Raw genomic sequence first — 20,425 nt, 5'->3', positions numbered from 1 at the left:
ACATCTGCTGCATTTGTAAGTAACATTAAAAACTCCTTCTGAAACGAAAGGTCAGCCTTTCTAGTGACGTGTTCCTCCAGACAGATCCTCACTCTGACCTTTCTTCATGTATGAATCCACGCTAATTCCAATCATCTCCCAGCTCTGCTACTGGTAGGTGTGGCGGCTCAAAGTGCGTCACAGCGTAACCTTGTTTATTCCTCGGCTGACTCACCCTCTGCTTTCAGAGCATTAACGCTGCTACAAAGAGTACATTCAAGTTTATCCGTTCGCGTCAGAAAAATTGACAGACCCAGTGTTTTTTGTTTGTTACTTTTCTTCCAGCACTCCGGTGGATTTTCAATTGTAGAAGCAACAGATGAGTCAACCTCAGCGGTGCTCCTTCGAGCTTCAGCTGGGTTCACACACACATTTCAGCTTGAAAAATCCTGGAATGTCAAGCAAAGATCGAGATCTTCTTTAGGAAATTCAACAGTTTTATTAAAAAAAAAACCCCACATACAATCAAAACATTCATATAAAACATTGTCATGTAAGCCTTTTTGTTTCCACCTACAGAACGTTGTTTTCGCCGTCATCTAATCTGATGCTCGGAGGCAACGCTAAGCTCCGTCTGTTAAAAAGAAGCGACTCAAAAATCAGAATCTTCTCGCAGTCCACCGAAAAAAAAAAAAATCTCAAAAACACGAGTTAATGCTGCTGCTGCGGGAGACACCCGACGTGTCGATGTGTGTTTGATTTCAAAGGAACCCGACGAAAACAAAGCGCCCCGCTCTCGCTCACAACCGCACGTCGTCGAGGGCCGAGGAAGTGTGCTTGGATTTATGCACCCGGTGCTGAAAAGAGAGCGCGAGTCATCTTTTTCCAGATCTCTCTCCTGACTGGACTCTGCTTTTAAAGGCTGCTAGCATGACCGCGCACAGTTTCATGTAAACATTGAAGCAAAAAGAATCGAAAAAAATTAGAAATAAAGAGGAATAATCGAGGTGATTTTTAGATCCCAAACAAAATCTAAGCCACACCGATTGGAATTCTGAAAAATAATAATAATAATAATAAAAAATCCAAATTAGATCAGAAAAAAATAAAAATTCAATCACCCTCCGGTTGCAAAACAATAATACTAAAGTCTTATTACTTACTTCACTTAAAATCAAAAATAAAAATTTGCTGGCACAGTTTAAAGTTTAACACAAATATGAGGTTTTATGTCGAATTTCTCTCTTTATTACTCAGCTGCCACGAGGAGAAGGTAAATGTGCAAATATCTGTTCCTTATCACTAGTAACATAGCAAACAAAATTAAACAAGAGTAGTAAAATGGCAAAAAAAAACAAGAGTAGTAAAATAGCAACAAAAAAAAAAGAAAAAAAAAAAAGAATAAATATTTACGTGGAAGAGTTGCGAAGGACCCATCTGCTTTGGCAGAAGGAGGGATTTTAACCTGCAACGACTAGATGCAGGTTAAATCCATCAGCGCACACCAATAAAGGATGGAGTGGGTTTTTTTTTTCACACAAATCAGGAAATAATGGTAATAAAAAGAAAAAGTATTTTCCTAAAAGAAAAACTTAACATATTTCACGCAATAGCAGACCATAAAAATGTGGTGCTCAAAAAAAAAAAAAAAAAAAGAAGCAGGGGAAAAAAATAACATTCAACATTCACAGATCATGGATGCAAAGGTGAAATTTCCTGCTGATTATTTCCCAGGTATTGCTCGACCCCTGAAAGCTGCAAACCATGTACAAAAAAAAAAAAAGAAAAAAAAAAGAGAGATCAGATGACGAAACACATTATAAGGGTTCCTACACATTTCCCATCTAAAAACTCCACAATTTCCAAATTCAAATCTCAATTCTTGTTTTAAAAGACGAAAAGAGAAAGAACAACTTGAATTTCAGGTATTGACCTTTTCACACAGGGTAGGATTTAAACAAAAAAAAAAAACTTTTAAAATCATTGACTTGATGGAAAGAAGGAAGGACAGGAAAAAGAGGGATAGGAGAAATAAGAAGAGGAAGGACATAAGGGAGGAAGGACACAAAGAACAAACATGGGAAGGATACAAGGGGGAAAAGAAGTAAGGATACAAACAGGGAAGGAAGGGAACAAGATAGGAAAGTAGGAAAATTAAGGAAGGAAAGACAAGAAATGAAGTAGAGAAGTAAACAATGGAAAGGGAAACAACTTTAAAGCAACTTTTAATAAAGATTCTTTCCTTCCGTTTTCTTTTTTCATCCCATTCCAAAACCTGGAGAATACTTCAAAAACACTCCAGACTTTTCCAGGCTGTGTAGGAACCCTGGACCGCGTTGGCGCCTCGTGTCGGTGGCGCCTGAACGAGTGACTGCTGCCGGATCGCTCTCCGCCAAACACGACAAGTCAAACAGTACGAGCACCGTGTATTTGGCATCTTCACGCTGTTCTTTGGTGAACAGTAGGTGAAGAGGTGTGAGGGGCGACGAAGAGATCGCCTAGTGTTTTAGCTCCGAACGTGACGAGGAGGAGGAGCAGCAGCAGTAAGGCTGAAGGTGAGTTAGTCCAGCTGTGGGAGGGTCTGTGTTGAACACTATCTCTGTTATCCAGGGAGCAAAAATCCGTGGCAACAGTAAATGAGCACCAGCGAGTCCAGATAAACAGAACCATAGATATTCTTATATTATATATACACACACACACACACACCTGTACAAAAATAAAAAGGAAAAAAAAATCCCTGATGTTTTCCTGGCGTTGTGAAGAGTTTGTGTTGACTGAGGTCTGAGGAGGTGCGAGGGGGTCAGTGACCCCAGCCCATGAGGTGGCTGACCCGGGCCTTCTCGGTCATGCGCCGCACACGTCCTGAGCGGGACATGCCCAGGTTGAGCGGGTCGTCCTTTGACCCCTGGCCGTCGTCGTCCGACTCGTCCCTGTAGACCACCGTCCTGCGGCCCTGGTTCCGTGTGCTGACACGCCCGGGTTTACCCAGGCCGCCTCTAGAACCCCTAGCTGCTGCTGCTGATGATGATGATGCTACTCTCTGTACCTCAGAGACTTCACCTTCCTCTTCTTCCTCCTCCTCCTCCTCCTCAGGCTCCTCTTCATCCTCTTCTTCTTCCTCAACATGTCTTACATTCTCCTGTTGGTGTGGCTGATTCTCCTCTTCCCCTTCCTCCTCTTCTTCTTCTTCTTTTTCTTCCTCCTCTTCGTCGTCGTCTTCATCCTCCTCCTCCTCCTCCTCCTTCGCAGGAAGCTGCACCCGAGCTCGTTTAGTCCTCTGCGCCACGTCCTGCCCTCCCATCAGTTTCCGTTTCCCTGAGGCCGCCAGCTTTCCCTTCGCCGAGAGGCGCACCGACAGACACGGGGCTTTGCTGTAGTCGTGATCGCCCCCGCCCTCCGCGTACTTCTCCACCTCGGAGTCTGAGCTGCTCTCGCTGTCGGACGAAGAGGAGGATGAGGAGGACGAGGAAGTGGAGGACGACTCCGAGGAGGAGCTGTTGGAGCCAGAGCCCTGCTCCTCGTCATCGTCGTCAGACTCCAGCGGCTGCTGATCGCGCTGCGGCTGCTGTCTGGAGCCGTTACTCAGATGCAGCTTGCGGCGGTACCCTAAAGCAACAGCCACGGGGCGACAGGTCAATCCTGCACCGCAACGTTTATTTGACATGAAGCTGCAAAGAACGACAGCTCTCAAACCAAATGCTCATCGTACCTGATTTCTTCATGGGAGTTGCTTGGCTGCGGGTCAGTCGTTGAGGCCCTTGATTTACTCTCTCTGAGCTTTCTTCTGAACTTGGGGAAGAAGGCGAGGACTCCTCTTCCTCTGCTACACTGCTGCTGTGCTGAACTGAACAATAACAATTACCAATTATTAGTAAATGCACATGGAAGCACTTAACTGAAGAATAAAATGTCTTACAATAGTATTCTCCCATTACAACCAGAAACTAATGTATTCTGCAGTTTAAAGTGACAGATAAGATTAATTCATGGATTAATGAATGAGTTAATCTAAAATTGATTGATCTCACTGACTGCCTAATGATTAATTGATAAGCACTAATTTTCTTTAAAAACAAACTGTTTTATCTTGTATCAAGAGAACTCTTGTAGCACTCTATAATATAAAGTGCTACATTTTTCATTATATGCTGAATTAAAATAAAACAGAAAATTGTGATTGTTTTCTAGGATTATTAAACTTGGATGTGAAATATAACAAAAGAAGAACCTCTGAGGTTGCTGAATGAAAAATTAAAAGATGAAACACTTAATTCTCCACGTGCAAACAGATGTTCACACAGAAGTACTTGTCTGTGGTCAACCGTGCTTCATGGCGTCATGTCTTTTTATGTCATGTTACAATTTTTCTGTGTTCTACTCTCCACTTTTGTGTCATGATTTCTTTGTCTCCGTAACACATTAACAATGTTTTTTTTTTAACCAGCTTGACGCTGTTCGCCTGAATAAGAGGCATCATGGTGGAAGCTTGTCGAGTGTTTATATTTCAAAACACAACCACATAAAGTGAATCTTGCGGCGCCCTCTGCTGGATGGCGGCCAAACTACAACACTAAAAGAAGGTCTAAGCCAGTGGTCCCCAAACTCCGGCCCGCCTCCACATTTGGTCCGGCCCCCTGAACAATACCAGAGAGCGTTCAGATTTCTTTTCATATGCCGTATTTTCTGGACTACAAGCAGCTTATATGTGGATTTTTCTCTTCAACCACCAGGGGGCTCTTTAGCAGGAAGTGACTCATTGGAAGTCAAAATTGGAAATAAAAGAAGAAAGCGCCCATTAGAAAGGAATTAGGTTTTAATAGGGAATAGAAATTTGAGAATGCTGTTGATCAGTTAAATAGCATTGAGGGGAAAAAGATTTTTCTTTTATTTTTATTATAATACCCGGATCATTATGAGAATTTGAGGTATAGACATTAGGATCCAGTAGATGGCAATAGTGCAACAATAATGGATGCAAGCTGCCGTTGAAATCTAAAGAAGAAGAAGAAGAAGCAGAAGAACGCGCCTATTTTCATTTAGCCCATGCTAGTAGGAGACACGAAGGATCAGCACTTTTACTGTTACAGTTACCGTTCATAAACTACCGTAATCAGTTCAGTTAAATCTAAACTTGGCAACTTTTTCTTTTTCAACCGTAATAAATGTGATATTTAATTGACTTGTTATTACTCAGATTTTGAGTGTCCGCCCCCCTCTGCTGCATCGCTGTGGAAAACCTGGAGCGGCAGAGAAATCTGCGTCTTATATGTGTATCTTTACTGTTTTTTTTTTTTTTTTTTTTTTTTTTAAATCTTTGAGGTTGTGGCTTATAGGCTGGTGCGGCTCATAGTTCGGAAAATACAGACTATAATCCTCCCTGGATTTATTCTGTGAAGAACCCAGAGAGGGTTATTTGATTGTGCTTTCTGGAAAACAATCATTTTTTACATTTAGGCACTCCTGCAATCGTCACACTTTTTCTGTTACAAACTGACTCCGGCTCCCCACCAGAGAAAGGAAAAGTTATGTGGCCCTCTCAGGAAAAAGTTTGGGCACCCCTGGTCTAAGCGGACATTTTTAGTTAATCAATTGGAGCTCATTTTAATTTAATAAACCAGCAATCGACAATTCATCGTAAGTTGCTTAATTGTTTGCATCTCTAAAAGTAACACAATGTATTTAGAGAAAAAATAACATATTTGTATTTATTTATTCATTATTTTACTAAATACAAGCTGCAAATATAAACACAGGATAAAGGAGGAAGAAAACCCAGCAAAGCACAGCAGCACCATCATACCTTGATGTGTTCGCTGAGAACTCCTCTTCGTAGTGGCTGAGGATCTTTTGAGCTTTGACACTTTACCTGATTTGTGCTTCCCTTTAGGGCTAAAAGTAAAAAAAAAAATAAATAGCATTTAGAAATCATTAACAGCCACATAAAAGATAAGGGTGCCTGAATGTTTGAGAAACCTAAATAATTTTGTTTTTTGGGAGGAATTAGCTGGGATCTCCTTACTTTTGCTTTGCTTATAGAGTACAAATATTCCAGTTTGTTCCAGTCAACAAATCAAAATAAAAAAGACAATTTGTCTGGACTGTAGTTTTATAATAAAAGTTGCTCTGTACCTCGGGGATGGACTGTTTCGTGGGGAGTTTCCTCCGTTGTGCAACCTGCTTCTATAGCTGAGTCTCTGACGAGTGCGCCGTTCGTTTTGAATGGCAGACTTGTGGTCAGAGATGATGGAGATGATGTGTTTTTCAAAAAAGGCAGACAAGTTGAGAGTCATCGCGTAGATCTAGACAGAAAAGATCATCATACGTAGTCAGTACTATGTTAGACTTTAGATACTTCTAGATTTATTTTCACTAGGCTCCGATTTCCCCTACGTTTGGCCTGCTTTACCTGTGATTTCTTGTTAGGTGTGTAAGCTTTAGAGTTGCTGAAAATCAGGCGCACATCTTTGGCAAACTCCATGGGATTTTCGTAGTTTCCAGCCACCAGCGTCTCCGACACTGTGCCCAGATCCATGGGCGTGTCAATGATGTCTCGGTAGTCCTGAGTAGATGTAATTTTGCAGTTACGACTTGCTTTAAGTTGCATTCTCATAAAAATAAAAAATAAAAGAAATTCCAGCTGAATTTCAAACGTTGGCCGTTGGGAGTTTTACCGGATATTCAAAGAGATCAACAGGCCGCCTGAACGGCCCCGAGTCGGGGGAGGCCAACATCCGGCGCAGCAGCTCTCGGCAATGACCTCGCCAGGCTTTCACGTCGAAATCCACGCCGCGCTTCTTAGAGTTTGGCTGATTCCCCTACAAGAAACCAAATTAACTTCACTGAAACTCTTAACATCAAAAGGTCTGACATCTTATTGGGAGAACTACTCTAGCTTTTACCCGGTGTCCTGCCGATGTCCCTGGAGTGTCGGAGTCCACATCGATGTCGATCTGCGAAACAAGAACAAAGTCGGCGTGAAAAGACAAACCTAAGAGAAAAGCAGCACCTGTTCCACAAAGGAGACACGCTACCTCAGCTTCTCCTCCACTGCTGACCTCGGACCTCATCCTGTGATACAGATCCAAGATGTCAGCGCAGCTCTGGTCTCTGATGAGAAAAGAAAAGTTTGATCCCAGTGTAAAATAACACATGTTACCGTAGCCGTGGAACAACCGAATGCAGCATTAAAAAGTAAGAATAGGCAACGGAAAAACTAAAAATCAATGCAAGACCAAACGAAGCGTCGTTTAAGACCTAGCATGGAAATTCGAGACATTTTTATTACTTTCAAGGCTGAAAAATGAAATTTTTTTAAGAAGCTACAACATAAGATGTGCATAAGACGTTTTTTTTTTTTTTTTAAGTGCCATCTTACCCAATGTAGTGCAGAAGAACATCAGTAACCACCTTGGCAGCTGCTACAATCGGGCTTTGGGGTTCATTGAAAGTGCGAGCGTTGTGCTCAATATATCGCACTTCCCACATCAACGCAGAGATCCGTCTGTGGCAGAAAAAGACATCAGTCGAGAACTCAGAGGGACTTTGTGTTCACAGTAAAACCTGAACTTCTGTGGGGGCTTTTCTTCTTCTTCTACTTCTTCACCTGTAGAAGCGATTCTCCAGCCGTCTCCGGATGGTGCTGAGGTCAGTGGGGTAAGCCACGGCGGTGCAGTAAAGGGGGTACTCCTGGAGGTTCACAGGCGAGGCAAAAGCCTTCGCTACATCTGCGAGCAAACCGGTGCAAGATCAGATAAAGCTACTGAAGAACAAAAAAACCCCAAAAAAACAAGCAGAGGCCGTTTTCTGTAACGTCATCAGAAGTGCTTGAAGGCTCACCAAGGCCGAGAAGCTGATCGATGCCGTCGATGACCCGCTCGCAGTCTTCGTCTCGAGTGTGAGCCCCCCACTCTCCTTCCTGGGGTCGGTAGAGCAGAGCTTGGAGCTCCTCTTCCAAAACCTCTACGCCGTCCCCCACTTCTTCTGGCAAAGCAGCTGACGGAAATCACACCCACACACAAAAAGAATTTAAAAAGCCAAAACAGAATATCAGACGCACACATATTCATTCCACACTAACTAATTATGATCCTGGAGATGTTGTTTCAATATTTCAACGATATTCTTCCCTACAAGATACCATCTATGCACACGAAACTGCAATCTAACTTTTTATGTTAGTTTTAGAGTAGCGGCTTCTTCCCCTCTGAGCGGCCTTTCAGCCCATTTCGGACTATTCGATAGAACAAATGAATGCGTCACCTTCAAAATATTCTAATTTCACTTTTTGGATGATAACTCAGACGTTCTTCATTCACCTATTACAAGATTAGAAAGCCATGACGACATCATCTGGTTTTTTTGTTGTTTTTGTTTTTTTTAAAAACTGGGTTATAGGATTATTATGTAAAAAAACATATCTTATGCTATTCTCTCATCAAAAACGATACCTGGAGGGTTGGAGCTTCTTAAAGAGACAGAGCCCCAATTTCAAGGTGTTAAACTGTGACGTAAAATGTCTTTCAAGTCATAATTGAAACTTGTAACATTTTTTAACAACTGAAGGCAACAGTTACTTGATTGTGCAATAAAATAGCACTATGTTCCTAGGAAATACCTAATCATATTAATCTTTGTGTATGTAAATTTCAGTGTTTAGAGAAAGTTACAAAAATATGTATATATTTTTCACTTATTTTGGCATTTAGCAAACATCCTACCTGACCTAAAATAACAAAAAATAAATAAATGTTTAGCCCGATTCAGCCAGAGAGTGAGAAAATAAACTTTTTTTTTTAATGCCTATAAAACATCTGGTTTCCACAGTAAACAGATAAATAATCACCAACCTTCTTCTGGAATAGGCTCCATGTCCCAGGGACTCATTTTTTCCCGCTCACCATTATCCCACCTGGGTCAGCGCGATAAAACACAACTCTGCGTTAACGTTTGAAATCACCCAAGCAAAGACAACCATGGCTGTGGAGCGGAGCGCTCTTCCAGCATATGTGCACATTAGACCTACTTCACTGCGTAGCACTGAAACAGGCTGTCGGGATACTCCAGCTGCAGCGGCTCCTGGTCCTCCACAGAGCCGAACCACCAGGCGTCGTCAATGATGCTACGAAACCTCATCCCTGCAGAGGGGATCAAGTCTTTGTTAAATACTGGGATCCACGCGAGCTGATTGTAAACCTATTTGAAGAAAAAAATAAATAAAAAAATCAGATGGGGACAAACAAACCTGGCTGCCAGTTGCGCTCTTTAGCCTCGTTGTAGAACTGCTGCAGCACCAGAAAGTCGATGACATCTGGCATATCGTGATACCTTGGAAACATGGAGGGGGAATGGAAACAGACCCTGACATTTATTGTGGCTTTTAATCAGCTGCTGATGCGGCACTGTGTTAGGCGTTTATACCTCTTGAACTTTTTCACGCTCGATGTCATGTTGAAATCAGAAACCTTAGTGTGTTTTAATGAGATTTTAAGTGATAGAAAATGTTAAATGATTTCAAAATATTTACAAATGATAATCTCATAAGTGTGGCTTGCTTTTATTTATTTTAATCCTTCATTAATGTATCAAATGTTTGCCGTGGCTCCTAAAGCAGACAACGTATGGCCCAAAAGGCCCAACTTCCTGTCAAGGAAGATGGTTGCACTGTATTTAGCAGATTTTTATCCATTTTCCAATTACTGCCCTACTGTATGACAATCTGTCACAGAAAAATCCAACAAAATACATTGAAGTTTGTGGCTATCGTGGGTAAAAATTTGAGGCGTGTGAACATTTTTTTGCGAGGAGCTGCGTGTAGCGCCTTTCGTTGCTCACTTTAAGGAGAACGACTCGTTGGTCATCTTCCCTGAGACTGGGTCCAAAAACGCCAGCTTTAGGCAGCAGAGGGTGGGCGGTCCCACTTCGTACTTGATTCCAACCACTTTCACAGATTCCTGGTCCTGAGGAAGTAAAACAGAGAAAATTTTTTTTCTTTCTTTTTTTTAAATCGACAACAGCTCAAAGGAGGCTGAAGTATCAGGCTCAGAAATTCAATTAAAAAAAAAAAATATCTGCCGTCTCCAACAATCCTCACCCTGAGGTTGAGCCGGTTCCACGGCTGCTTCTGGATGTTGACGCTGTAGGCCTTGGCTCTGCGGACGGCCCGCACGTACGCCTGATGGCCCTGCTTGAAGTAGATGAGCTGGACGGGGAGGGAAAGAAAGGAGAGCCTCTGTTAAATCATGCGAGCAGTGCAATGTGTGGCTTTGTTCAGCATCAGGGAAAAGGCTCTCACTTCATCTCCCATTTGCGGGACAAAAGGAGAGCGGCGAGGGATGGTGTCCATTATCCATGACGGCGGCAGCCACTCCTCTGCGTTAAGCCCGGCCAGAGAAGAAGTGGGTTTCTGAGTGAAACACAGAAACGCATGTTTTTTATTTATTTATTTTAAAAAGAGAATTTCACAGTAAATGCCATAGCAGTTTGTCTCGTTAGCGCTCACCTGTTTGGTTTCTTTGGGTTTCTTCTTCTCATTCTCTCTCTTCTTCGCCTCCTTGGTCTCGTCGCCGCCCTCCTCCTCCTCGGAGCTGCTGTAGCCCGCGGGCCGGACGGGCCTCCTGGTCGGCCTCTTTGGCGGCTGAAGGTTGATCCCGGCGTCAGCCGTCCAATCGGAATATTCACTGGAAGAGTCGCTGTAAGCCCCAGGCAGGAGACTTTAGTCGGATGATGGGAAAGCTGGTAAAACGACGCTCGGTCAAGCATGTTTACCTGGAGCTGCTTTCGCTCTGCCACCGGGCTTCATCCTCAGAGGAACCGTCAGAACGCTCTGCCTGCTCCGCTTCCTGAAAACACGAAATATATTCCGCTTTAATTTTCAACGTTGCTGCGAATACAAATTCTTTACGTCCGATTCAGACGTGCTGAACCGAAGGGCGCAGCGTACGTCTCCACTGTCCGAGTCCATCTGGCTTTCCGAGTTCCGCCTGTTGCTGGGATTTCGACTTCTGGTTCCGGGCCGGCGAACCTGAGCGGACCGGGTTTGGTAGGAGTGGCGCTGCTGCTTTTTCTTGGCCGGGCGCAGGGAACGCAGGCGGGAACTGAGAGAATCGCTCTAGAGAATTTAAAATATGAACGGCATTTTCTTTTAATGAAACGATGTGAATGGATGTCCGTTCCGAGTCGGGAACAAAGTGGACTGGAGGTACTGCGTACCTTGAGGATGCAGGTTATCGGTTTCTTTCTCCTCTCTGCGTTGTACAGAGAACACTCCATGTCACTTTTGGCTTGTCTGCATTCCTCCAGGACTCTAAGGGAAATAAAAAAAATATATATGCACATTGTTGGCAGAATTAAAACATTTATTTAAAACTTCTGCTAAATTACAAGTACAACTTCAATTTGGATTTTAAATGATACAGCAACATAGAATAATGCAGGACTATGAGGTAGAAGTTAAAGCATCCATGGTGTCCAAAGTGCGGCCCGGGGGCCATTTGAGGACCTCTGAAGGACTTTGAGCGGCCCCGTAAGTGGAGCCCACCTGGCCTGCAAGTGAATGGATGTAGATGGACACGTTCTCATTTTTTGGGGCAACATTTTATTTTTATTTATTCTTTTACAGATAACTTCTTAAAAATATATACCCCAAAAAAACAACAACACAAAAAATAGATTCCCATTTTATCAACCATTCATCTTTGCAATTATCTTAATTTTGGAGTAAAAACATTGACCTACGTATTTTCAGAAGCAAATCTTACTTCTCAAATAAGAAAAACAACCCAAAAAATGTTAAAACTGTGGGAATGTCTAAGAAATGCAGTTGTGCTAGATCTTTTTTTTAATGTTTTATATATAATAATCTACTAATTTATTTTCAACAAAAATTTGACCATCATCCCAGTTTGCCTATTCAGCACCGTTTTAGAGCTGGAAGATGTCTCAAGTACGCCAGTGTAGTTAGCTTCCCACAGCATGATGCTGCCACCTCCATGTTTTGATTCACACATTACATATTACCAGAAAAATAGCTTAATTTATTTTTAAAGGTTAGATTTGTGGAATAGGCCAAATTTGCTTGTAATCTTTTGAATTAGATTCATATTTTTCTCCGGTTTCACAATTACATGCTGCCTAGCGATCGTCCGTCCCACGCGACTCCCCTGAAATACACCCGGCTCACCTGAATGTCCCATGAGGCACCTCGTTGACCACCACTCTGCGGCTCCACGCCAGCAGGTCCCTCTCTGTGGCAACCTGACTGCGGAGGGAGTTGTGCTGCATCTGCCACACTCCGTCCACCTGGCCGCTTCGGCGAGGCTCCGCCCCAGGAGAAGAGGCCACCACCTCCGCCTCAACGGCTGCCAAAGCATTCATTCGTTTAGAGTTCGAGTCACTTTTTTTTTTTTTACAGGTTAAGGGTGAAAGTATCTGACAAACTGCTAGCAAGGGCGTAAAAAGAGGAAGAACCAACCCATTTCTCCGTCGGCCTGTTGTTCTGCGTTCTGCCGTTCGTCCTGCTCGTTCTGCAGCTGTCTGATGAGGTTGTCCAAAAGGCTTTCGCCGTTTTCTGCCGTCTGCTGCCCGAGCACCTGCTCGACCAACTCTCCGTCACCTAACGGAGCAGAACGCTGGTTAAACTCTGTCGGTCAGATCTCCTAAATTGACCCATGTTGGTGCGTCAGGAAAGTTTTCAGTGATTTTTCTTTTTTTTTCCCACCATTAGCCATGTATCCGAGCTGAGGTATCAGCTGCTCCTCTTTGCAGTTCTCCCTTCCTGGGACGAGCCGCTGGTATTTAGGAGGATGAGGATTTCCATCCACGTCTACGAGGAAGGGGGGCGGCATGAGGTGGGGGGCCTGCTGTGTCTGCTCGTCCAGGACGTAGTTATTGGAATCCCGAATGAGAGGCCGGTAGTCCGTGTGGAAGAACATCTGGTCTGGAATCTTCAAGGGATCAAGAGAAAACACGAGATCGGGAAAACGGGCCATAATTATGATGAATGTCTTGGCAATGATATGATTTCAATAGAAAAACTAATTAAAAAAATGGTAACAGTAAAAAAATTAAAAAAAATAAAAACATTTTCCACTTTGGATTTATATTAAGCATGGACTTTAAATAAAAATACCAAATCCATTATTTACATCAAAATAATTTTTTTTTTAAAAGCTGCAGCTGTTTGACATCTACTGTTATTGTCGTTTTGAGACCATTTTCAAGTAAAGTGGTATAATTACATAAGTCCACCCTATCAAAGACTGATAAACTCTAATTTTGTACAGAACACTGGAACTGGAAGACGTTTTAAATATCCAACATAAAACAACCAAAAACAAATAAAGAGGAAATAAAAAGCACACACAACCAAAACCACATATAAAACAGATTATCATGTCTCTATAAACAAACTTGGCTTGCAGTCATAAGAATGAAATTTTAATTTACCATGCGATTTATTGCTTACCGCGACGGGCTTACTTTACCCCGCCAACCATCAACCTTTTGCAACTTTTGGATTTGTTCGGCCATATCCCTCTCAGTTTTTTTTTTTATTAAAAAGTACACTAACTGTTCAACACTAGTCAAAATAATATTCTGTGTACAAAAGTATGACACGTGTGCATATTGTGAGATCTACATTTTCATTCAAACGAGCATCAGCAGAAAAAAAAATCCGCCATCCAAACTTTTCCGTTTCCCCGTGTTTCCGTGAAAGAGGAAGTCACAGATCACAAGCCGACGGGCTGATACCTTTTCGTACGGCCTGCTGCAGCCGAAGCCAAAAATGAGTAAATGCCCGTGTGAGTCTGTGCAGGAAAAATGTTGTCCGTCAGCTGAGAACTTGCAGTCAAAAATGGCTCCGTGGCCCTGGCCCTCAATCTGGGAAGAAGACGCCAAAACGTCAAGCAAATGCTAACGAACACATGATTACTTAGGGGTAGCAGCTCTCCAAGTTGGTCAGTTACCATGTTGAAGAAATTTCTTATCTTGACTCCTTTGCTCAGGTCCCAGATGTAAATGTTGCCGTCATGGCCTGCAGACAGCATAATGCGGGGGTCGAAGGGGTGGGCTTCCAGTACGTACACTTCATCATCATGTCCCTAAAGAAGGCAGTAGACACGCATAATGAAAACTTGCTGAAAACTGCTGGCTACGTTGTGACGTCTTCCCAAATGATCCGCAGGATTAAAAATATTTTGGCTGCTTACGGATAAAACATGCAGAAGCTGGCCAGAGGTGGCGCGCCACACTTTGAGCATATAGTTGGAAACTGCTGTGATGACGGTGCTGTCGATGCGATCCCAGGCCACCATGGTCACCACCAGCTTGGTTTTATCGTCCCCATTAGCGGCAGCAGTCCTAACGGAAAGACATGAAACATTAAAATAACAAAAACGTTGTTCAGAGCGTCTGTTGCATTTAATATACTTCAGAGTGCTCTCTTACGCAGGAAGCCTCGCAGTCATGTCTAAAGTAATACTTTTCCACTCTTGCTGCTGAAAATGCCAGATCTTCGCTGTGCCGTCACGACTGCCACTCACAAACCTGAGGCTGGAAACGCATATGATAAACCGTCAGACCCCCAGAGACACAACGAAAGGCTGTCTCTGAAATTTAACTTCTTACCTGTCACCGTTATTGCTGAACTGGACAACCACAACTTTATCCTACAAACACAAGCAGTGGGCAAGAATTAAAATGAGTCACATTAGACTGACGAGACAAAACAACCAAAAAAGGATGAGAAGAACTGCGGTTGTTTCTTACGGTGTGAGCATCCAGCTCAGACGCCTTCACCGGAGTTTCTGCACCGAGGTAGTAGACCCTGATCATGTGATCTGTGCCACCAGTAGCCATAAACATGCCGCCTAATAACAGAAAACACAGTAAAATTAAAGACACACAAAACACACACACACACACACACACACCTAAATAAAAGACATATAGATCAATCTAAAACACATGCCTCTTCTTTTTTTAAAGGTTAATTTCCGTAAATTAAATTATTCATCCTAAATTATAAAGAGTATATGAATTGCAGAATGCAAGATTGCCCAGTCTCTAATTACATGAAACTGGCAGTTTATACACATGATTGTGAAATAATGTGACGTAAAACAATTTTGTGACAAGTTTGATCAGCTGTTTATTTCAGCTGTGATTTTTATAAAAGTACTTTACAGACTCCATACGCTGTGCTTTTTCATCCACCTGTCTCCGTATTGCTAAATATGAAGCCACGGCCCCTTGAAAGTGTGAACATTTTATTTATGTTTAAATTTCTGCCTAAAAAAAAAAAAAAAAAAAACTTGAAACTTTAATTATTCTCACAGAACCCAATCTTTATGTGCAATTTGGAGCTGTGTGCTCCTCCCCAGCTAATGTACCAATCTATGTAAAACAGCCGAACATGGCACATTTTTTCCCCTTTATTTTTTACTGTTGCTTGTTTTAGAGAACAGAGATGGTTTATTTCAGGACTTAGTAGCCATAGGACCAACATTGTCACAGTAAATAAGGCTAATTGGTCTGTAGTTTGCCATAAGGTCATCTTCTCTGCTTTCACATTATCTATGTGAACCAAACATTGCAGGTTCATGCAGGCCACATGTCACAGATAAGCAGCCACTCCCATCATGCTCCCCTCGTGCAGTACCCCCTGGACCCAAAAGTATTGGAGTCTCTGGGGGCCTAAAGAAAAATATTTAGGCATCTTCATACCAGCTGGTCTGGATTCAATCAGTTTTTTTTTAAACATTTAGACAAAGCCCACCTCAACAACGAAACGTAAAGAAACATTTATTAAACTCACCGCTACTGAAAGAGGAAGTGGAGACCTGGACTCCTGGTCGTGATCGCTCAACAAACTTAACAGGCTGATCACTGAGGAAAAACGACAAATACAATATTGATCATTTAGCTTAAATAAATAAAACCTTGGAGTTTAACATGTTGGAATAGATCAGGGGTCTGCAACCTGCTGCAAGTGGTTTTTTGAAATTTCCTTGAGCCATTATTTTATTTTATCATTTATTTTTAGTTATATTTTTTTATTATTTTATTTCTATTATTTTATCATTATTTTTGTTATTATTAATTTTATTTATTGCACCATTAATTATCTGAGCCATTATTGGCTCTGATAATATTTTTAAACACAGCTGTAATAACAACAAATTAATCATTTTTCATGGATTAAATGGATTTACTTTCTACAACACTGAAAGTATCAGTAACATATATTTAAGCCATTTGTGTGTCAGTTTCAAAATTTGATTTTTTCCCCCCCCACATAATATCAACACCCTACAGAAGAAAATGTATTCATTCTCATTATCATAAAATGTTTACGTTTTTCTTTATTTTAAAACCTTAAAAAAAGAAAAAGAAAAATGTTGGTTCTTTAAAAATAAGAGTTGTATTTTAGTAGTTGTTCATTAAAAATTAAAAGATCTCAGTCAAAAGGTCATGTCACATTTGTGACACATAAGTGAGCCTTATTTAGCTGGACTGAATTCAAAAACGGCTCTTTGGAACCTAAAGGGTGCAGGCCACTGGAATAGAGCCGCAAATACTCACTCAAACTTCATACTGTGAGAGTGCCACTTCCAGAAACACACCATACCATCTGCACCCGTTGATGCGAGGTATCGCTTCGTCCCTTTGGCAGCAGGACAAAACTAAGAGTATACAAGATAGTTTTAGACTCAAAAAGTGTGTACTTCTTGCAACTTGTTCTGAAACCGTTTCCCCGCTAAAGACTAACGCAACAGTGGCATCACCTGTATGGATGTGATGGAAGCGGCATGAGCCTGAAGAACGGCGACGGGCGCGCAGGTACGCAGGCACCACACTCTGATGACTTTGTCACAGCTTGCAGATGCAATGAGACTATTTTCATAGTTCACAGCCATGTCACAGATCTCCGCCAAGTGGCCGCGGAGAGTGGACAGGAGCCGACCGTCGTCTGTGGCCCAGATTTTTACCAGGCAGTCATCCGAACCCTAAACCAGGACGAAAAACACCGTTTCCAACTTGACGTAGTTGAAACACGGCGTAAATATCGACGCGAGTGAAGATGGCGCTCACCGTAAAAATCCGCCGACCGGTGCGGTCAAAGGCCACGCAGTAAACTGAAGAAAGGTGGCCGAGGATCCGCTTGTGGATCTTCATGTGTTGGTAGGAGGAAGACGGGAGGACTTGGCCGAAACGAGCCGTACCCGTGGCCTGGCGAGCCCCCATGACGGGCACTTTGTGGAAAAACACAGGAGATTCGTCATGAGAAGGCACCAGAAATATAAAAACACACAGGTATTTTCAACACCAACGATTCACATATCAGAACCAAAACAAAGGCAATAACAAACAACGTACCGGTATTACACCCTCACATTACTTATTTAGCAAAAACACACCTCAAAACGCAGAAGCAGGTCGTAAACGTACAAACATTATCAACGATGACATGCATGTTGCAGCCACTTCCTGTATCACTGCATTTTCAAATATCAGGTTTAGTTCATTGACCTTTACTAGCATTTTCATTTTCTCACCACAACAATTAAAAAAAAAAAAAAAGATTCGGATTTTACAGCCACAGGGTCTGTTATGCCACTATAACAACACAAAGTGAGTTTTGTGTTGCATGACCCAGTTCAGACGGTGTCAGACGGATGACCTCATATCTGACTTAGGAATGCTTTGGCATACAGGTGTGTTCATCATGTGTGTTTGTTCTGCAGACTGTAATTTGTCTTTGAATTGGTTCAACAAAGGGCAGTCGTCAAACGTATTAATTTTAATACTTGCGGCATTAAAACAGGTCAAAACAGACAGAAGGTATGCGGCTACAAATTTCTTCATTTAACATAAAGCAGAGGGTCTTTGAAGCATCTCTACTTGGGATTTTAGAAGTTGTTTGCAAATCTAGAAGTTTGTCAAATGTTTTCATGATAGAGATACTCATAGACATACAGGTCCTCAGTTTCAAAATGAAGCTAAAGAGTTAGAAGTAAATATAAGTAATAAATAATTATATGAATGATTTTGATAAATGACATAATACAGAAAAACTGCTTATTGCTTCGGCTCACTCTCCACCCTTTTATTGTAATAACATACCAACATTAGGAGCATTCCCAATAACAACTGGTGGTTCAGGTGGGCGCCCTCTGTGCAGTGCAGCCACAGCTGAGCCGCAGCATACTTTGTGGGTACAACCTGAATGTAACCAACAATTAATGCAAACATTTGGAAATGAAATCTCTTCATCATACACATATGATAGAAACTTTCACTAATAACAGCAGAGGCAAAGCACACACAAAAAAACAACAACACACAGACGATAGAAGAATAATAACACAGGCTTACTTTTGGTGGTGCGAAGCAACGACTGCTTTCCCAGCCCCAGGAGTGTTTGGACTCCAGGAACACTAGGTGGGATCTCCTTCTCTATCAGAGGACCTATCCGTCGACACACCTGAAGCAGATAGTCTGCAGGAATGTGCTGGTTCAAAGCCACCTGGATGAGAAACAGGGCAACACCTGTCTCAGCTGCACTCCGTGACAAGTCAACTAATGCATCAACTTTGTGAATGACTGAGTAAGTATGCTCTTGTTTTTCTAATTTTTTAAATTTTACACCTACTAGTGCTTATTTTTATTTCCTTTCTTCTTATTAACCATTTGTAAACATGACCAGAAAACAATAGTTTTACTTGTTAACAGCTAAAACTAGAGGTGGCCGGAATTGGGCAGTTTTATGGTTGACTGACCCTGGTCGGCTGGTTGAAAGCTAACAAGCCCATATTTTTTTCCTGATCAGTGAATGCACCATATCTAAGCGCTTACGCACGTGTGAAATTTGTTATTGTGGGAAAAGGCGCTGCAATAGCGGTGTCAGCGATGTGTTAAAAATGGAGAGTACGAAAAGTGAAAGAAGCTTTTAGAAAGAAAATTACTTTTCAACACAAAAGAAGTTTATAAGAACATACATAAAAACGATCCGAATAAAAACAAAAATCCACCGAAAGGGCAAAAGGGTGGAAATACAGAAGGCGGGCCTTGGGAACTCACAGCAAATCAAATGTTTCGTTTAGATTCTTCCGGATAGGACGCAGACGCAACAGCGATTTGATTGGCTTTAAAAGATGATCGACAAGTCTCTGTATCAAATTAAGCCAATCACAATCTGCTGCTTCGACATTGCCAGCCCACAAGCCTACACAATAGCGAAACCAGCATTTAGTTATTTATCAACAGGCCTATATTAAAATAAATTTTTAATATATCCTCCTTATAATAAACGAATCCCCTTTTCGCATATGCTGAGTTGCGAATTTAATTTAAAGAATTGATACAAGCTAAAAAGAAAACAGTCGATTAAAAAAATAGAAAACAATACACTTTTAATTAAAAAATATCTATAAATTTGCAACTCACCCAGTCTTGGAAGCTCCGTTTGAATATCTTCCCGTCCCAACTCCATCGTTGCGGAACCAACTAAAGTTAAAAACAACCCGTTAGAGATATCACAGAGCTAACAGTTTCTACACGGCAAAAGGACGCGCTCATTTTTTAAACAGCGATCCAAAAATACACGGACTTTCTCACAGAGAGGTTTAGATAGGCAACATTAGGGAGACCCCACAGGAGAAGAACAGAAAGGTCCAGCTGAACTTACCTCATACTCCTCCAGCTCCTCGATCAGAATCTAACAACAAACACACACAGTTAGCCCGACAGGCTAGCGTTGCGGTTCGTTTAAACCAATAATACCACTTTAAAATAAAATTAATGTAACAATTTACCTGTGCTGCCTTTTTACAAGGCCCAGACTGTAGAAATCTGGCAATGAGGTAATACAGTTCTGAAAAAAATAATTTGCTGTTAGCCTCTTGCTAGCCGTGCTAACGCTACCTAGCGTCTGGCTTCGCTTGGTTGCCAAGCTCACCAGCTGATGTACACAATTTCAAACTCTGGGAATTCAAAACTATTAGTGGTGAATTAACGGGGCGTCCAACACTCACCTGCTTCGATTTGTGAACACTTTTCTTTTGCCATCACTATTCAGGACAGGCGTCATTAAGCCACAATTGATATTTTAGCTTGCTCGTTAGCCGCCGGGCTAGCTAACAGTGGCTAAAACAGGCTATTGAATGGCCTCCTCCTTTCCCAAGTTGTTGCCTGTTACCTGCAGCTTTGTGTTAGCGCCCTCCAGTGAGCCAGTTTAACACTGGACGCTTCCTTCGAGGTCTGAGGTGAATGAATATTGGAAATAGATTGCAAAACACGGACTCACATACTGGAAGTTTCAGCATTGAAACGAACATATTTAGAAACATACTGATTTGAAATGAATGTATTTGGATTTGAATCTGAGTTCAACTGCATCGAAGTGAATTATAGTTTGACATAAATGAGTCTGGTATAAATGAGC

At 41.9% G+C, this 20,425-nt stretch overlaps 1 protein-coding gene across 1 annotated transcript; it reads right to left on the bottom strand.

Annotated features, from left to right (window-relative positions):
* Window positions 1-455: 455 nt before the first annotated feature.
* On the bottom strand, window positions 456-20,217 carry brwd3 (bromodomain and WD repeat domain containing 3). Its single transcript, XM_014996842.2, has 40 exons — window positions 20,016-20,217; window positions 19,797-19,855; window positions 19,670-19,699; window positions 19,429-19,488; window positions 18,358-18,508; window positions 18,106-18,204; window positions 17,074-17,234; window positions 16,767-16,988; window positions 16,564-16,664; window positions 15,797-15,867; window positions 14,749-14,849; window positions 14,608-14,648; window positions 14,428-14,532; window positions 14,190-14,340; window positions 13,947-14,081; window positions 13,732-13,860; window positions 12,698-12,923; window positions 12,452-12,592; window positions 12,161-12,338; window positions 11,191-11,284; window positions 10,922-11,089; window positions 10,747-10,820; window positions 10,481-10,670; window positions 10,274-10,384; window positions 10,073-10,180; window positions 9,814-9,938; window positions 9,224-9,306; window positions 9,005-9,116; window positions 8,829-8,890; window positions 7,819-7,974; window positions 7,586-7,706; window positions 7,358-7,483; window positions 7,014-7,089; window positions 6,882-6,932; window positions 6,654-6,797; window positions 6,389-6,541; window positions 6,112-6,281; window positions 5,783-5,871; window positions 3,692-3,826; window positions 456-3,588 (listed from the first exon to the last, which is right to left on the bottom strand). The coding sequence occupies exons 1-40, from the start codon at window positions 20,047-20,049 to the stop codon at window positions 2,783-2,785; spliced, it is 5,349 nt and encodes a 1,782-aa protein (XP_014852328.2). The 5' UTR covers window positions 20,050-20,217; the 3' UTR covers window positions 456-2,782.
* Between the last annotated feature and the right edge of the window lie 208 nt (window positions 20,218-20,425).

This window comes from Poecilia mexicana, unplaced genomic scaffold, assembly GCF_051168715.1.
Source record: "Poecilia mexicana isolate PSO_F unplaced genomic scaffold, ASM5116871v1 scaffold_14, whole genome shotgun sequence".
Taxonomy (NCBI): Eukaryota; Metazoa; Chordata; class Actinopteri; order Cyprinodontiformes; family Poeciliidae; genus Poecilia; species Poecilia mexicana.
The sequence above is the reverse complement of the archived record's forward strand: the minus strand, read 5'-3'. Positions and strand labels throughout refer to the sequence as shown.

Bases quoted from the DNA above. Each gene is read 5' to 3' on its own strand.
- brwd3 (XM_014996842.2), bottom strand. From the start codon at position 20,049: ATGGCAAAAGAAAAGTGTTCACAAATCGAAGCAG. The intron at 18,205-18,357 runs GTAAGCCTGTGT...GGTTACATTCAG, and splicing joins GTTGCTTCGCACCACCAAAA to GTTGTACCCACAAAGTATGC. The intron at 10,181-10,273 runs GTGAGAGCCTTT...CTCCCCGTCCAG, and splicing joins TCCCGCAAATGGGAGATGAA to CTCATCTACTTCAAGCAGGG.